The sequence below is a fragment of the Melopsittacus undulatus genome, chromosome 3 (genome assembly GCF_012275295.1).
Source record: "Melopsittacus undulatus isolate bMelUnd1 chromosome 3, bMelUnd1.mat.Z, whole genome shotgun sequence".
NCBI classification, from domain to species: domain Eukaryota; kingdom Metazoa; phylum Chordata; class Aves; order Psittaciformes; family Psittaculidae; genus Melopsittacus; species Melopsittacus undulatus.
In genome coordinates this window covers 46,957,801-46,975,951 of record NC_047529.1, presented here as the reverse complement: position 1 = coordinate 46,975,951, position 18,151 = coordinate 46,957,801, and the positions used below count along the sequence as shown (strand labels likewise).

General features: G+C 37.2%; 1 protein-coding gene across 1 annotated transcript in view; it reads left to right on the top strand.

The window, feature by feature from the left end:
• Positions 1-17,735, top strand: part of ELOVL4 (ELOVL fatty acid elongase 4) — a 36,595-nt gene extending 18,860 nt beyond the window's left edge. The window contains exons 2-6 of the mRNA XM_005153153.3: positions 780-967; positions 4,267-4,347; positions 9,855-10,026; positions 12,264-12,391; positions 12,872-17,735. Of these exons, the coding sequence (XP_005153210.2) occupies positions 780-967; positions 4,267-4,347; positions 9,855-10,026; positions 12,264-12,391; positions 12,872-13,147 (845 nt within the window). The 3' untranslated portion in view covers positions 13,148-17,735. The remainder of the gene's footprint in view (positions 1-779; positions 968-4,266; positions 4,348-9,854; positions 10,027-12,263; positions 12,392-12,871) is intronic.
• The last annotated feature ends 416 nt before the right edge of the window (positions 17,736-18,151 follow it).

Sequence of the window (18,151 nt, the reverse complement as noted above, 5' to 3'; positions counted from 1 at the left end):
TTCAAGAAGGACAGGGAATTGCTTGAAAGAGTCCAGCGCAGAGCCAGAAAGATGATGAAGGGAGTGGAACACCTCCCTTATGAGGAGCGGCTGAGGGAGCTGGGTCTCTTTAGCTTGGAGAAGAGCAGACTGAGGGGTGACCTCATCAGTGTTTACAAATATGTAAAGGGTGGGTGTCAGGATGATGGAGCTAGGCTTTTTTCAGTGATATCCAGTGACAGGACAAGGGGCAATGGGTGTAAACTGGAGCATAGGAGGTTCCACGTTAACATCAGGAAGAACTTCTTTACTGTGAGAGTGACAGAGCACTGGCACAGGTTGCCCAGGGAGGTTGTGGAGTCTCCTACGTTGGAGATATTCAAGGGCCGCCTGGACAAGTTCCTGTGTGATGTACTCTAGGTTACCCTGCTCTTGCAGGGGTGTTGGACTAGATGATCTTTCGAGGTCCCTTCCAGCCCTTAGGGTTCTGTGATTAGTGGGTTAGGTTGTAATTGGGCTCATGTGATTCTGTTTGCTTTGTTGTTTTGGATTGTAAAACTGGGCAACAGAATTTGCATGACATTATGAACCTCTGTGTCAGCTAATGTGATATAGTGTTGTGTTGTTTTGTTTTGAATTGTTTTCTTTAACCTTCCTAGAAAGAGTGCATGTATTGGTTTTCTACTGTCTCATGCAGCTATTCCAGGAGAGAATAATATTTGACAAATGCAATGCATAAAATGATGGTGAAATATGTTTTGTTCAGCCCTTGCTGACTCCTGTTTGCTTCACCCCCCCAGACAAACGTGTTGATGATTGGCCCTTGATGCAGTCTCCATTTCCAACGCTGACTATAAGCACTATTTATCTCCTCACTGTCTGGCTGGGCCCCAAATGGATGAAGACAAGAGAGCCCTTCCAGTTACGTTTCCTGTTGGTTGTTTACAACTTTGGAATGGTTCTACTCAACTTCTTCATTTTCAAAGAGGTGTGTATATCCTTTCACAGGGGGGAATTCCTGTTTAAGTCTGAGGGTGTCTACAGATTGCAATATGAAAATAATCTTACATATTTAGGATTATTGACAGGGAATGTTTTGCACAGATTTCTATAAAGTTAGTTTGCCTTTGATGTGAGTACTTCTGTAGCTAGGTACATCTGTTTGAGAATAAATGCACTAAATGAGTCCATAGAGAAAATTTGTGTAGTAGCTATTCCAAGACCTATTTAGGTTTATGTTAGTGTAAATACTAGACAGATTAACTAAAACACGTAGAGATTTAATGCTTGCAACTGATTTTTTTTTTCAACTTTTTAGTAATCCTAAAGGGTGTCAGAATGTATCTTGTTAGAAATTGAGCTGTTTGTTGATGCCTTCAATGTGTTGATAAATTTTAGAAAATCAGACATCTGTTGTAGTGAGGAAAAGTAGTATCTCACCTATAAGTTATGTTTTAGAATTAGAATAAAAATGAAGTATATCTTTAAAAGTAAAATAATCCAGTCTTCTAATTTGTTTTGCAACACTCTGGGTGTTTTAATAAATTGCAATGTTGCTGCATTTTTCCTTTGTTAAATTTTTTGTGCAGAGGAAATGACTAGTAACAGTGCAGTGGATCAGCTCTTTAGCAGTAGCTAAATGGGCTTACTTAACAGTTCAGTAATCATTATTCAAGGATTGCTCCCCAAAATATAGCTGATGCTAAGGAGTGCTACTGTGACTTTGCTTATGTGAATTGTGATTCTTCTTCCTGAAAGACCTCAGATCATAAATTTGAAAATCCATTTCCAGAAGTAACCAAATTAATGGAGCAGTTAAAATTACAGCATTGCAGAGCTCTTTCTGGCTAGTCTGTTCTATACTTTGGCAGGAAAGCATGGCAAAATATGATGATCTGCATATTGACCTTTCCCCAGAGCTTCTATAATAAAATTTCTGATAAAATAACTGATTTCAGCCTTTTTTTAAGACATGGATCAGTAAAATATTAGCCATCCCACCTCAGTCATCATTTTGTCTAAATTGTTTCCTTGCACTACTCGACTAAGTGATAAAATACTACAGGAACAACAGAAACTATCCTGACACCCAAGGATAGTTGTGGGAATGGATGAAATCCATTAATCTTCACAGATTAAAACTGAAACTCCTCTGAAATGAACTCTGCAGTTTTTGCCATGCCTGTACTTTTCACATACTCTTTTAATCTGGTTTGTTTTATCCAGAAGCTAAATTATACCAGATTTAAGATCAGTTAATTTTCAAGCCTTTGTTCCTTATAGTGTAACACTTGAGTTTGTATGACATTTCCAAATCTCTGAATTAACATAAAAATGAATGCGACTGCAAATAAGTGTTTGCTGCTGATAGGCTGAAAGCTTTTAATTTTAGACACAGACAGGTTCTAGCTTCCTGCTATTTAAAATAGTAGGTGGTTGTTCCATGGATGTTAAGGCTATGGATACAACAGTTACAGGAAATGTCTTTTCGTGATCTTAGAGATTGATAGGAGGAAAGTGTTGGAGTTTCAACTGTTCCCTTCAACCAGGCATCTTCTGATTCAGTCAACATGAGGTTTACAATACCGGTGTGCCACTGTTGTAATTCACATGAGCTAAATGATATGCAGTTTGTATTTTGTGAATGATTGTAAAGTTTCCAGCTATTGCTGAGAAGAGAATTTGAATGTGAAATGCCTTAAAATGTTATTCAAATAAGTATCCTGAAGGTAAGCTGTTTTGTTTGTCTGTAAGAATTAATATTAAAAAGTAAATAAAACACTGCTAGGTTGTCTAGTCCAAGACTCCCGTATGTTGGACTCAAATTCAGATTAAAATTAGAAGCAAACCCTGCTTAGAACATGCAGAAGTCCCAGATGTGTAGTACCTGTTTTGCCACAAAATCTTTAATTTCTTGTTTTACTTTGAGGCAGTCTAGTGAAGTCAATTTACTGCCTTTTGCCAAATGAACCTTGGTCAAATTACCCTGTAGTTAACAGTAGAGATTGGTTAGTTTCTGTAACAATGCGGACTGAACTGTTTCCTGCTCTCCTTTGGTCCTACACATGTGCCTGCTTCTGACCACACTGGAAGGCAGTAGTATTACAGCAGTTTGCAGATGGGCTCAAATGATGCAGAAGTAGTTCATTGTCTTTCTTGGGGTTATTTCTTTGGACCATTCTTTCACTTCTCTAATTTAACAGACATACAAAAAATAAGTCTAGAGTTTCCCAAGGTTTTGTACATTGGTTTTCTCTGGATAACACTTATCTCTGCATCTGAATGAAGAAAAGGTTCCCTACTGCACCCCTACTGTTGTCTACAAGATGAGATACTGAAGTAAACTCAAGTTTAAATAAGAAGGAAGTCAGGTTAGTGGTAAGAATAGTCTATGCTGACCCATGTTTATTTTGAAGATTCTTTTTTTTTATTATCCTTCTTCACTTTCACAGCTTACAATTTACAGGTTATGTCTGCCCCACTTCTGTCTTTAACAGAAATATTCAAGGATGACAGGGTGGGATTATGTGTCTTTAAACAGTCTTGGAACATAACATTCGTGAATGTCAAGATTAGAAGTATTACTTGTACAGTTCTAGGCAAGTGCTGTTCTTTCCAATGGGACCTTGCTCAAATATCAAGCTTGTCTTCTGTTCAGGTTATTGCAATGCACTTTATTTGGAGTGGCCCTACAGGAGCACTTCATGTGCTTTAGGCCATTTCTGTTGGCACGAAAATGGAACCTTTTCTTCATTCAGTTTCTCTCAATATATTTTATGGGTGCTGAGAACTGGCTGTTCAGGCTTAGTTTTTTTTTCTGGGGGTATACTCTTTTATATATATATATATACACGCATAATATATAAGAATAGTAAAACCAAATTATCTAATCCTTGTCTCTTGGAGACACTTGTCTCAAATCCATCACAGGAATAGTGGTTCTGTCATTCATAGTGAAAATATTAAGATATTTTATATCTGCAAAGCTAGAGTTATCAGAAAGAATGCTCAGGTTTGAGTATCTTAAGGTCATACTGGAATTTGTACAAATTTGTACAGAGCTCTGAGCAGATAACATGCAGGGAAAAGTGAGTACTTTCTTTTTAATTTACAAGAAAAAAATAGGCCCTGTCTCAAAACAGGTTGTTAGAACTTCAGTAGTATTCTCAGGATTGAGAAGGATATTTTCTGTTCAGGTAAGTTTGATGTAGCAAGAAATTTGCTGATAATTGTTATGAGTGTTTTATGTAGCATCTTTCCTCTCATGTATGACTTTAATATTTTCAGCTGTTTTTGTCATCAAGAGCTCGAGGATACAGCTATGTCTGCCAGAGTGTGGATTATTCAGATAATGTTTATGAAGTTAGGGTAAGTATATCTTTTTTGTATTTGTATATGAATGTGTGTAATGTATAGCACTACATGATGGTTTAAGTCTTGTCTGAAAATAGTCCTTCTGAAGTTCTGCTGTCAGCCCATGACTGTATTTCATTATATTCTCACAGGCCACCTCAGGTATGACTACATTGCACATAGCAAGTATAAGCAAAGTTCATTAAGTGTATCTGCATTAACTTTCATCTGACTGCTAGAAGCAAGGGTGGCCTTAAAGATACCATCCTTGGCTTCATCTGAAGTTGTACAATCCAGAATGAGCTTTGTATACATACCTTGGTTCCTAGACCATGTTGAAGTTTACAATACCAGACTAACCACAGTAAAGGTGTGGTGTTCTAGCTTGATCAAAGCAAGTAAGATTTGTCAGCATGTACCGTGGTTGCATTTCACTCATACTGTTGAGGCAACTTTTTGTCTCCTTTACCCATGTTTGGCTTCCTGAGGTTTTGCTGGCTTTTGGCAAGTGTATTATCAGTATGTTTCATTGTAGAAGCTTGGATTTCAAATGTGTGGCTTTTGGAAAGCATTCAAATTAAAATCAAAGTGCAGATGCTTGATAATTTCCACAGCGCTGTTGATTAGCTCATGTACTAAACCTTATCTTTCAACAGAGCTGACACTTGAAAATCTCTCAGCTGTTCTTGCAAGTTTCACCTACAGATTAGAACATGTTATTGAAAATGCAATGAAAGCGTCTTATAGTCTAAATACATTTAATATTTATAGCACATTTCAAAATGGTGTTCATGGGTAGTATTACTCAAAACTCATGCATGTGGCAGGGGTGGTGGTGAGAATAGATTTGATTCTTACACATTATGTATAATGTCTGATATTGCAGAAAAACTGTGTCTAGATTTTTTTGCCTCATGGTAGTCAGCTGTATTTCACCTTCATCAATACTGTGCACTCACTATTTCTGTCATTAGAATACTTCTGTTAATAATTTTGTTTAAAAACAAAACCTATCCAGGTGTAACCCTCAAGAGGGGTTTTTTTTTTTTCAATAGATGAGCAAAATAAAATGTCCTTGTAGTCAGCTGGATGACTGGTGTGACGTATATTGAAGGAATTTTTATATTAGTGAAGCATCAGATGTAATAACATTTAATACGCGAAAATTCTGTTTCACAGACTCACTTTTAGGTGCACTTGTTTGTGGGATGCTGTGGAGGGTTCAGACCTGTTCAAAATAATTATCTCCTGTTTTGTTCATTATGACCAACAAAGTACTATTATACAATGAAATAAAGTAAAAATGACCTGCATAATGTACTTATTGCCTGTGGTATGCCCAGAAAAGAAAGGTTGCTCTAGCAATGTCTACTCTTCAGACTTCCTGACTTTTTTCAGTTTTTTGCAAACTTGTGGATCTGCATAAACTATGTTTATAAAATTTTAAGTTGTAACATGTCAAGTTTGCATCTGAGAGAATTGAGGAAGGGGGGAAAATTGAAATCTCTCAAGATGTTGGAGGAACTTTATAGTATGTTATACATACTATGTCATATATACCTATATTATCTGCATACTACATCATACATATAGATGGGTATATATCATATATATACCCACCTCCCCTGGTAGTTCTTTGGAATGACTCCCAAGTTAGGTAAGTTGCAAGTAGAAAAGAGCACCTTGTACCTTGTCTGACTAAAGAGTCTGGGATACATTTCTGGTATGTGTTACAGTGTATCATGCCCCGTTGTTGAGTTTTGGTACTGTAGGACTGAAAAAAAAACCCCAAACCTGCTCAATATTCCTTTACCATAATTTTTTAAATATAAACCTGCAAAAGCAATTTTAAAATGCTTTGTAATACTCCTTTGGAAATTCCAGTATTTGGAGTGAACAATTTCCTGACTCTCTAACTTAAAGCATGTTAGTATCTGTGAGTAGTTACTTTTCCACTCTGCTCATGTTTGTGTGTCTTTGTTTCTCAGATCAAGATTCATCTAGTGTTTCTGGAGAACTGAGAATTAGGAATTTGGAACTGTATGAATTAGTTCCTGCTTTTAAGAGTACTGATTGCAATCATAAAGCTGAGCTATGGTTGCCTTCTGTATTGTAATTGTAGTCTGTATTGTTTGTATTTGTCTAGGGCATGAGTTGTTCCTTTTTTATGAAATAAATAATAATTTACTTCTGTGAAAAGGGAACTTGACTTAACAAAGTAGACTTCATGGTCCTGTAAGCAAAATTTTTAACTGAAGCGTGGAAAAGAGTTCCTTTTAAAAGCCACTTAGTTTTCATTTAACAGTTAGCTCCTAAGTAGTACCTGTCCCCTCAAATACCTTCCAACCTGAAATGAGGAAGGAGGATGCAGGAAGGGAGGCCTATCTTAAAACAAGCCTCTGTTCAAAAACCCTGCAGCAGGGAGAGGTCATGGAATTGGAAGTCTTATTGACCCCCCTTAATCCTAGGTTGTAATGTAATCTTTCTGTGCCATCTGGTGTTTTAACAGACTTAGATTGGCAGCTATGAAAATTGCCAGAAAAGGTATGGTTGTGACTAGCATTATTCATTTCAGGAATATGCCTTTCAATGTATACTTTCTTTTAAGCTAAATCTTTTTCTTTCATGCTTTGTCCAAAGAAGGGCTACAGGTTAGGTCTTCTGATGCTTTGCAGAAGCTTAATAGTAACATCTGCTCCTGACATATTTTACATAGTGGTGTATTTTCTGTTTTTTTTTCTGCTGTCTGCCAGTGATTACATGCATGACCTCAGGCAAATGACCTAACATCTGTTTCATTTTTTTCAGCATCTATAAGCTAATGATCAAAACATCTGCATAAGTCATTGGGAATACTGAAATAGATCATCAGTGCACAAAACCTATCAAGTTTGAGAATAAATGACAGTAACACTGGATTATAGGAAGACAGCAAAAGAGCTATCAGGCAAAAAAATGTACAGAAACACAAAAATCAATTGATATAATCCTGCAAAGAGAGGCAGACTATTTTTAAATGATGGGAAGCATTTTAATCAAAAGTTCAGCTGATTTTAATCCATGGGCTGTAATTGCATTCTGTGAAAAGCAGATAGAATTCAAAAGAGGAGGAAATGTATGAAATTACTTGTCCAGGAGCATACTGTAGCGATATGAGAAGGGGTAATGAGTTCAAACTTAAACAGGGGAAGTTCAGGTTAGAAATAAGGGAGAAGCTCTTTACTGTGAGGGTGGTGAGGCACTGGAACAGGCTGAAGTAGTAAACCCCTGGCAGTGTTCAAGGCCAGGTTGGACAGAGCCTTGAGTGACATGGTGAAGCATCCCTGCAAATGGCAGGGAGTTGGAACTAGATGATCTTAAGGTCGTTTCCAACCCTAACCATTCTATGATTCTGTGATATAGTGAACCTGTGGCAGCTTGGGCATAAAACATATGGGATTTTGTTGGATTTTTCTCCACTTACATTTTTGCTATATGTTGTACAGTAAATTGGCTATTTGCTTATTGGCTATTTGGCTCATTGTTCCACTTTAACAAAATGCATATCAGCTTTATGAGAGATTTTATGAAAGTTTTCTTGTAAATGACCTATTCATTCTTTAAATGTTTCTCAGAAGGAAGGACCTCCAAAGAGCTTTGGTACTGTAGTACTGGCTTGTCGTTTAATGGATACAGTCAGGAGTGTTTATTGTTAGCTCATGAGAGGAAAAGGTGCTTATCTTAATTTAAGAGAGGCAGCTTTAGCAGTGATCTGTAAAAGATGCTGGGCTGTTATGCTAATCCATGGGTGTGAGACAAAGTCTTGATGTGGGTGTTATTGAATACCTGAGTACCTGTCCCAGAGGCAGAACTGCATTGGATATTGAGCAACATTATATATATGGTCTTTGCAGATTGCCTGTGTCTTGGGAACTCCAAGATCTGTGGGAGTCACTTTTCTCTCATGAAGCCTCTCTCCAATTTTGACACATAATTAGTATCTTTATATAAAAAAAAGTCAGAATCTGCCTCTTCTCCCTGAAACCTGAAGTAGGATAAATCATATCCAGAGAGCGAGAAGAGTATTCATTAATGGATACATAAAACTCTGCAGTTTGGCAACAGTAAGTTGTGCAGTCCCTTTGGGAAACTGCAGAGTCTGCAATGCAGATCTGCAGTGTTCTTCTGCTCCTGTGCTGCTTTTTTGCTTCTGCTGTAATCTATCTTAAAACATTCACCAGTCCAGATATGACTGTGACAGACTTACTCTGAGGTGGGACGCATTCATTTCTCACTAGTTTAGAAAGGTGGAGGAAAACACCATGCAGGGCTGTAGCATTACTCTATACTGTTTGTTCTCTCGATTCCCCTTTCTCTTACTTGCCTAACAGTACGTAGGAAGTTACTGTCTCCCCTGAGGACTGAGGGGGTGGCAGGGTTACTTCACCCCATGTTAAGGTAAGGAAGTCTGTTTTGCCATCAGATGAGTCCTGAAAGACCAGGTAAACTTCTTACAAATAAGTGTGTTGTGACATTGCCTGCTGTCCTTGTCCTTTTTCTCTCTTTCATTCACTGTATGAGTCATGTAGGATATGTTCTGGTCCCACCCTTGTATAACAAGCTAGATGACTTATAATGCCAGGAACTAGACTACTTGTTATGCTTTGGGACCTGAAAGGGAGTCCCTACCATCACCATACCCCCATATCATAGTATTAACAAATTGCTATGCGGAGCTTCTGGGCTTTACCTGGTACAACAATATCCTGATTTCAGCAGTAAGTGTGTTTATGTTTCATCTTGGGCAAGATTCACTGTGGTGGGTGGATTAGGAAAAGAATTTTGGGTGTGTAGCATTACCATGTTGGGTAGATGTGTTATATCTCTGCAGCTTGTGTGGATCCTATGGTCTCAGTTGTCCTACTCCCCAGGTGACATGGAGCCACTGGGGAATGCTGCTTTCCAGAGGGGATTACTGAGCAGGCCAAAAGCAGCTGAGGGGGAATATCATTCTAAGGGTTGTGAAATCTATGGCCATACCTAGCTTGTAAGTGATCTGGTATCTTCTCACCCATATGACTGTGGTACTGAAAGAATTTTATACAAGGTTTTAAGCCTTTGCAACTTTGTTTTATCTTAATGTTTCTGCTTTGTTGTTCTGACCGCATCAAAGTGTGGCCTCATTAGGAAGGAAAGCCCTGTGGTAGTCTTCTCCCGCAAAGCTTAGGATAGACAAGGCACACATTCTCTATTTAACTGGTAAACTGTTCGAGATGGCAAAGTTTTTAATTATGTTTACTCTTTTTTACGGTTGTGATTTGTGAGCAGTAGGTTCAGCATGATACTTCCATGTCCAGGGCGGGTGAATGGAGTATTGTTTTTGTTGTTCTCTTACTGCCATATGTTTGTTGACTCTACCTCAACCTTTACCAGGATTTGGGGAAGGAAGAGGTATCCTTCTCTTGCAGTTGTTAGGGGAGAGGACTTTATTCTGTTCAGCTTGGAATCACTAAAACTTCCATGTTGTCTTTTTCTCATTGCAGATAGCTGCTGCTTTATGGTGGTATTATGTCTCTAAAGGAATCGAATATTTGGATACAGTATTCTTCATCCTGAGGAAGAAATTTAACCAAATTAGTTTCCTTCATGTCTATCACCATTTTACCATGTTCACCTTGTGGTGGATTGGTATTAAGTGGGTTGCAGGTGGACAAGGTGAGCTCCCTTCTCCCATACCCTTTTGACTGAACACAGGGTTGAATTATGAAGTTGTTACAGACTTAACGTTATAATATACAAACCCAAGTAAATACTACTAAAGCAGTGCAGTGGCTTCAGTGTGTAGTCTTCCTCTGTGAGAAACATGGGAGAGGGAAAGATAACAGAGCAATAATCTAATGAAATACAGTATTTTGTTTAATTTTGCTTTTTTTGTTTGGTTTTTGGTTTGTTTTTTCCTCATGGGCATCAATTGCAAGCCTGAAGTTCTGTCTTCAGAATTATCCTTGTCTGTGTGAAACAGAAAGATAAACGTGTCTTGTCTAACTTTAAATTTGCAGATACAGAGACCTGCAAAATGTAATTTTGGGCCACAATCTGTGTGCAAATATAATGAAGTCATTGGAGATGTTATTTTGGCATTGTATGTCAGTTTGGGGTTTGCTTGCTTTCTCACAAAGAGGCATATATAAAATTCTGAAACCTTCCCTTGAAGGTGAACCAATCAATCTGTCAACTTTTAAAACATAATGACACAAGTCTATAATTATCAACCTTTTTCATTTCCGTGCTTCCTTTCTAAAGCGGCCATTGAAGAATTTTATTACACTGTATTTGTCACATCCTTCTGTGCCTGCATTGTACCCTTGTTTTGGTTGTTTTGCCTTGTCTCTCTCAAATTATAAGCTCTAAAGAGCTGAGAGTTCAGGAAAAATACGTGGGCCTGAGTTTGTAATGTACTTCATAGGTTTAAGACACGGAAAATAACATGTAATGAACAACACACCAAACTAATGTTTTGGGGTTTGCTTAGTTTTGGGTGTAGGTTTTTTTTTTTTTTCTCCAAAATGTACTAATACTTACTGCATAGGGGGTTATGTTTTCATTTACTACAGCTAAATTGTACTGAGTGGTCGCTGATATGCAAAAGAAGAAATATTTAAAATGAGCATCTGTGTCTATCTTTATTTTTTCCCAAGTAATCTGCAGGATGCAGGTCCTCAGCCAGATGTTTCATGATCTTTATTGACAACTACACTCATAAAATGTTTATTGGAGACTGGATGCTTACTTGTAGTCTTACTTAGAAATTCCCTCTATTTCCCGTGTTGCTTTTTCAGACATTTTATGCTAAATATCATCAGCTTTCAGTACAACAGTTGCAACTGTTTCCAAATTTATTTCAAGTTTTGTTATTCTTACACTTAGTTTTTAGCCCCTGCAAAAGAAAAGCAACTGTTGCTCTTCTGCATTTATGTAGCACTGCTGCACAAATGTGGATAGATCTATGTTCTTCTGTGTTCTAGTTGTTTACATGTTGCTTACATAGGCAGATCTATTATAAACTAGACCCTATTATAACTAACTGGGGCTAGACCACATGGGCATCTGAGCTGTCTGATGTCAGCAGCTATTGTCTGTATTGCCCTAATCTTATATGGTAGAGCCTTTTTGAGCCTCTCTGGCAGTATAAGAATAATTTAACAAGATATAATTTATTTCTGTTAAATGGCTGCTAATCTGGACAGAGTAAAGAGATCTTAATGCAAATGAGGACTGTCATCTTCATTTCCAGCATGGATAATTCTGGAAAAAGTTACACATTTATGTATTTGAGGATGCTGGATATTTTAAATCATAAATAAGGAAACCAAAGATGAGCACTTCAGCCAAACTTATTTGGCAATGCCCTTAAATGTCTTAGAACCACAAGTGAAGTTCTGCTTTGTGTGGTTTGTGGGTTGGTTTTTTTTGTTGTTTGGGGTTTTTTTTGGCCTATTTAATCAGACTTCCACATGAGTTTCTTGGCTTCTTGCTGAGACGTGGACCTTGAGCATTTAAGTTTAGTTTAAAAGATTAAAGTTCAGAACCTGATACTTTATACTTTACATTGTCAAATACAGCTTTTAATAATCCTCGAGCAAAACAATTCAGCTATGCTATAATAACTAATACGGAATCCATATGATTTATATCTGTTCAACAAAAATCTAATTAAATGCTTTTGTATAAGTAGTTCCAGGAAAGATGTGATACACTAATTGCATGAACAGCTGTTTGTCTCAGCACATGTTGGCAGTCAGGTCTATACTATACTACTGAATATTTCAAAGATGGAATCCTAGCATGTCCTGTGCTATATAACTTTTACTATCAATCAATAATACAAGAAAAGATGACTTTTTTTCTTTCCCCAAAATTATGTTGCAATCTTCCCTTCTGTTTCTGGACAGCTTTTTTCGGAGCTCAGATGAACGCGTTTATTCATGTCATTATGTACATGTATTATGGATTAGCTGCCTGTGGCCCTAAATTTCAAAAATACCTGTGGTGGAAGCGATACTTGACCATACTGCAACTGGTAAGTAAATCTTTTCCCATTATGTTAGAAGGTATTGCCTCTGAATGGACTTCCATTTGCAGAACTTTGGAACAGATGCTGCATCTTGCAGAAGTTTCTTGCTGTCTGATACTCACAGCTCAAATTAGAATACTTCCAGGAGATGGAATTATTTATTTAATTTCTCAAAAAATATTCAGCATAGAGTTGTATAAGTGAAGTCTAATATTACTCTACTGATTGTTTCAACTGAATTGCAAAGAAATTGTTCAAAAGGTAGAGAAAATCCAGATCTCTTAATGTCTTCTAATTTTCCTATTATTGAAAACTGGTGCCAGGTACTACAATAAATTTGATGTGCCTGGTCAAGCATATGTGTGTGTGCATGATGTGACAGCCAGTTTAGCAGTGTTCATAACTTAATGCATCAGCATGTATTGGTACAGTCAGACGTACAAAATATATATAAGCCTTTCTGATTCTATATTTTCTGTCTTCTAGGTGCAGTTCCATGTGACTATTGGCCACACAGCCTTGTCTATTTATATTGATTGTCCTTTCCCTAAGTGGATGCACTGGGGTGTAATTTTCTATGCTATCACCTTCATTTTCCTGTTTGGTAACTTCTACTATCGGACATATAAGATGCCCAAGGAACACGTAAAGAATGGCAAAATAGCAAATGGTGCTGTTGCGAATGGAGTAAGCAAACCAGAAAATAATGCAGTGGTGGAAAATGGAAAAAAGCAGAAAAAGGGAAAAGCAAAAGGAGAATAACTTGATCCAGGCCTTAACCGTTGTTGGCAGTGAGGAACCTCCAGTTTGGCTTGTAAAAGAAAGAAAAACACTATCTGTACCAATTAACCTTAGGTTACTGAAGAGCTAGAACACGATATTTTCCTTATTTATGAAGATTGCTTTAAGAACAACACTAAAGTTGAATTTCTATTGTAATCATGTCATTACCATGCGTACGGTCTCTTTAAACTTGTAGACTGCTGGTGTTGGTGAATGTAAGGAAGAATTGCAGTTGATTCCATGTTTAGCAGTCCAGAAGTTAATACTACCATTGATACAGGCAGTTTTGTTGGCACCCACATTTCTTTGGGGAAGGGAGGGGAAGGAAGTAGCATTTGGATACTTGTGTTTTCTTTCCAGAAAATTATTAAATTTCAAATCATGACGTATTAAATTTCAAATTATTACATATTATCTAACCAATTTTTCTTGTCCTCCTTCAAGAGTATCTTCAGACACGTTATGTTTTATGTGCTGTCAGAACAGTGTTTGACTTTTCAGACATTACTTGATTTAATTGAGTGTCACAGTTTGGTTTGTTGTTTTGGTTTTCTTTTTTTGTTCGGGGTTTTGTTTTTTTTTGGTTGTGTTTATTTCATTATTTTTTTTCTTGTGTGGAAATATACCTACCTCTTCATCTGCTGAAAAGAATATTGAGCATTAAATAACTGGTTTCTGAAATATGGAGTCCTCTCATATAAATATCAGTTAAGACTAATTCAGGAGAAAATACGGCTTCCTGTGGGGGTAAAAGGGATTTTTGGCAGTATTGATCAAGTCATCAAGAACTCTTTTCAATATAAACTTTAATTTTGTAGTGGTACTTTTAGTATAGCTAAGTGAAGAAAACATTTTAAGAATGTACAAATTTGAACCAATACATTGTTTGAAGCAAGCAGTGAAAGCAGACCTGCTGCTCCTTGTCTGTGACCTGCTGAAACATGTGGTGCTGACTGATACTGAAAATGGCAAGATAATATTGTGGTAGAGAGAAAACAACAATATGTAATTCCGTTTAGAAGTTCTGTCTGTATGTGTAGTCATGCTAACTACAAGACAGTCACTTGGGAGAGAGAATCTGGTTTAAAAGTCCTAAATAACAGCAAACAAAATGCTGAAAATGCTACTACTGCTTGATACTCATCAAAACTGTATTTGTTTAGATTTTTTGCAGACAAGGTCTTGTTAGTAGTCAGGCCACCACTTTAATGTGAGTGTCAGAGATGGGCTTCTGAAACTATTCCCAAAATATTCACAGTTCTTTTCAACCTAATTGGCAATGTAATTCTGCTAATCATTTTTTAGTCAAAACTGCTAAAATAAGTAGGAGTCTTTCAGATGGCTTTTCATCTTACATGATACATTAATGGACTTCTTACTGTTCCCTTTGTGAAGAAAATATGGAAAGAGTTATTCTTGTAAATAATGTTTTCTGAGAGATGTCTCTAGCTGCTCAGCATATAATGAGCATAAGACGGGTGGAATTGGTAAACATATCCTGAACTCCAGCGTTCCTTGCTCATCGCTCCAAGAGCTGCGTTGTTGCTGTCTAAATGCATTCTTTCCAGCTCTAGTGAAAAACACATTCAGAGTGACAAAATTCATCCATCAAGTGACACCATTGTTACAGGAAAAAAGTACATGGGGCTGTAGGTGTACAGTGTGTGACATGTTTCATAGTTTTTGCATCTTGATTATCCATTTGTCTGTTTACGATATGCAAACAGGTCACATCATCTGTCTCAGGTTTGTTTGTTGTCTCTATACAAACTCTGCCTAAACACAAAAACCAGGTCCTGGGGAAAAAAGTTTGGATATACTCTGTTGTATTCAGAAATTATTCCTAATGCTGGACTTGATTCAGCTGGAAAGTAATCACCACTACTGTGGATTTTATGGCAGAATATAGGATTGTGAAAAAATGCCTCTGCTGAACTGTAGTGCATGTGACCATTAAGTCTCCTGTCTACTCTATTTTGTGATTCTTCCAGCCTTTGTACTGATGCTTTTTGCATTTGTATAAGTCTCTATATGTGTAGTGTGGCATGGGGAAGAGGGATAGTGAGCTGCCCTTCCTTCTTCGACAAATGCCACTACCCTTAATCAAGCCAAAACACTGACTGGGTAACTTTGGAATAGCTAAAGGAGCAAATAACTACAAAACAAGCCAGCAGATGTACAGCAGTACTTGCTACTCCAAGGTAGTGTCTGGTATGAATACTCTTACCATACTGTAAATTCAAGGTAGCGTACCCCACTAATCAAAGGGGTGCTTCTTCCTATTTGCCATGGGATGTGGACAGCTAACTTGTAAATCTGTATCATTCCTTTTATTGTGTTAAATTGGTTGTTTGCTCTGCCTTCCTTTCAGTAAGCCAGATCAGATAAACTGGTACTCCTAAAGTGATCTAGCTCTGAAAGAGCAGACTGAGAAGTGTTCCAGTACAGGTTCAATTATGTCTTTGCTGCACTTTGTAAAGAAAGAATCATATCTTGCATGTTAGCAGGTATTTAAACAACTGTTAGGTCAAATCTTCTCTCCCCTCATCATGCATGGAAACTGCTTGAAGTTGGTAACAGCTTGAACCTTATTGGCAGAACTTGGATAGAATCCTACCCTCAAACTCTGGGGCACTTGGTAACTTTCAAGAAAAAAATGAAATGGCACATTGTGTTATATATGCATCATGTTTTTTGGCCCTGTGGGGAAAACCAGTTGGAGAGATTGGCATTTCATAGAAAAAGAATCAGTAGTTAAATTGCTGGGACACTGCTGGTTTGAATCCATCTCTGCAATATAGCTTTTCTAGGTCTATTTATGATATATTTGATTGTTCACATGACCTGAGTCCCATTTTGATCTTGAATATTATGGCCTTATTAAATATGCTTTTTTGTAGGCATGGTCTTGAGTGCAATATTTCTGTTTCTGACTATGCAGATAGACACAGAATACAGGGCTGAACTTGTACAGGTTTTTTTGTTTTCCAAAATTTGAGGCAATGATGTATGTGAGAGATGCTGCCAGATTCATCAAAGTCATCACTGAGTCCAAGGCACCTCAGGATTTTGCCATGAAAATAATAGGATATGAGTAAAAATGTTTGCTATACACAGAGCTGAGATTTAAATAAAAAAAAAATCTACTTTGCATGGGCTTTTTTGTTTTGCTTTCCAAAATTATTCCAGTTTCTTTAAAACTGAAATTCAAACTATTTGGAACTTTTCTCTCTTTGCCAATGAAAGATAATTTTTTGCTGACAGTTCTGAAGCTCTTTCACCAGAGTCTTGTAATTATTTGATGCCATATAAGTAGTAGCATTTCATTTAGCCTCATCTCTAGCACAGAGAGTTGTTCGGTTCTTCTAGCACTTTGTAAGTGTAAAATAAATACAAATACATATGTGTATATATATGTGTACACATACTTTGTGTGTGTATATAATATATGGATTCTTAGCAGATTCTTTCAATATGTGCAGTAAATTATATTTATTTAATGTGAAGTTGGCAGGAGCTGATAGAACAGTTCCTACAGCTAGACCAGTAAAATGAAGCAGTTTTCATTGATCCATAGATCAAATATCAGTCTTGCAGACATAAATAGTATCTGTCAGTCATTTTAGACATAGGATAGCAAACAAACCATAGCCTTTTCTCCCAGTGTAATAAATACTTTGAGGCATCAGTTGTAAATTCTGAGGTAACTCAGAGGATCTGAGGAGTTAGGCTGTTTTATAGTAGTGATCATTTTAGGAAACAGTATGAGTAAATATGCTTCAGGTAGGTCTTTGCAGTCATTGCAATCAAATTCTCTGACCAGAGCGCTTTTTAAATAACTATTTCTCTGTAGGTTCAAGGGCATGGCCTATTTGATCACATGACCCTTAACCACCTCCAGCTCTAAATCAGGAGAAAAGGGTGAAAGCAAAATAAAAGATGCTGCACATTTTTTCTTTTTCAGGTTAACCTTAGGGTATGATTCTTCAGAGTAAGCACTTGGCCTCCATCTGCTGGGGAGGCAGGTAAGAAAGGAGTAAATAGCTGTTACGCTGAAAGATCTCATTCCTGATACAGACTATGAACACACTTGCTATCTCTCGAAAACTTGAGTAAAATTGTTCATGGTGCATAACGTTAAACCTTGCATGAAGTTAGTGGGGAATGAGTGTCATAATGTTTAAACAGGCATTTAAAATGAGATTTGTTTCTGTTGAAACTAAAGAAAATGGGGAGCTTGTGAAGTATCTGGGTAGTCTATTTATCTTGCCTAGAAGCACAAACTAACACAACTTTGCACCTAAAACAAGTCACCCATTTGACATCTCATTGCTTTGCAGTCTGATAAGTCAGCCTCTTTGCTAGCGTAAGCAGTTGGAGCTCCATGGAAATCAGTGGGGTGGTTCCCACTTACCTCAGCAGAGTATGTTTAACTCTAAAGAACAGAGAAAATACTTGCTCTCTGCCAATATCCCAGGGGGATGAGGGAAATGTATGGTTCAGGATGCTGCTTTTGCATAAGGTGTTCATGCTTTTGTAAACAATAAAAATAAACATTACTTTTTTTCATGCTGTTTGAGTTTGGTTTTATACGTTCCATAGAATGTCTTTTGTGTACCATCTTGCTTCAATATGTTTACTGATTTTTACAGTGTTGAGGAGGTTGTGTTGATGTAATCTGTTATGTAGCCCAAAGGTTTGAGGGGAAAAACAAAAAGGTTTTGTGGCATATTCTCCCATTTTAAGGTCATGGGAACTTTCTAATTTTGGTTATTGCCCCAGAATGGTAGTCCAGTGAATTTGAAGTCACCCTTAGGGAATTGACTGAAAATAAGATGTCCTCTTAAAAAAACAAGTCTCCTGGAATATATTCTGGCTGTATAGTGCATGTATTGGCATCAGATTTGGTCCAAATGCAATATTAAGGCTGGAATATCCTGAAAGTGTTGAATGGAGCTGGCTTTTGCTTCTATCCTAGTATGG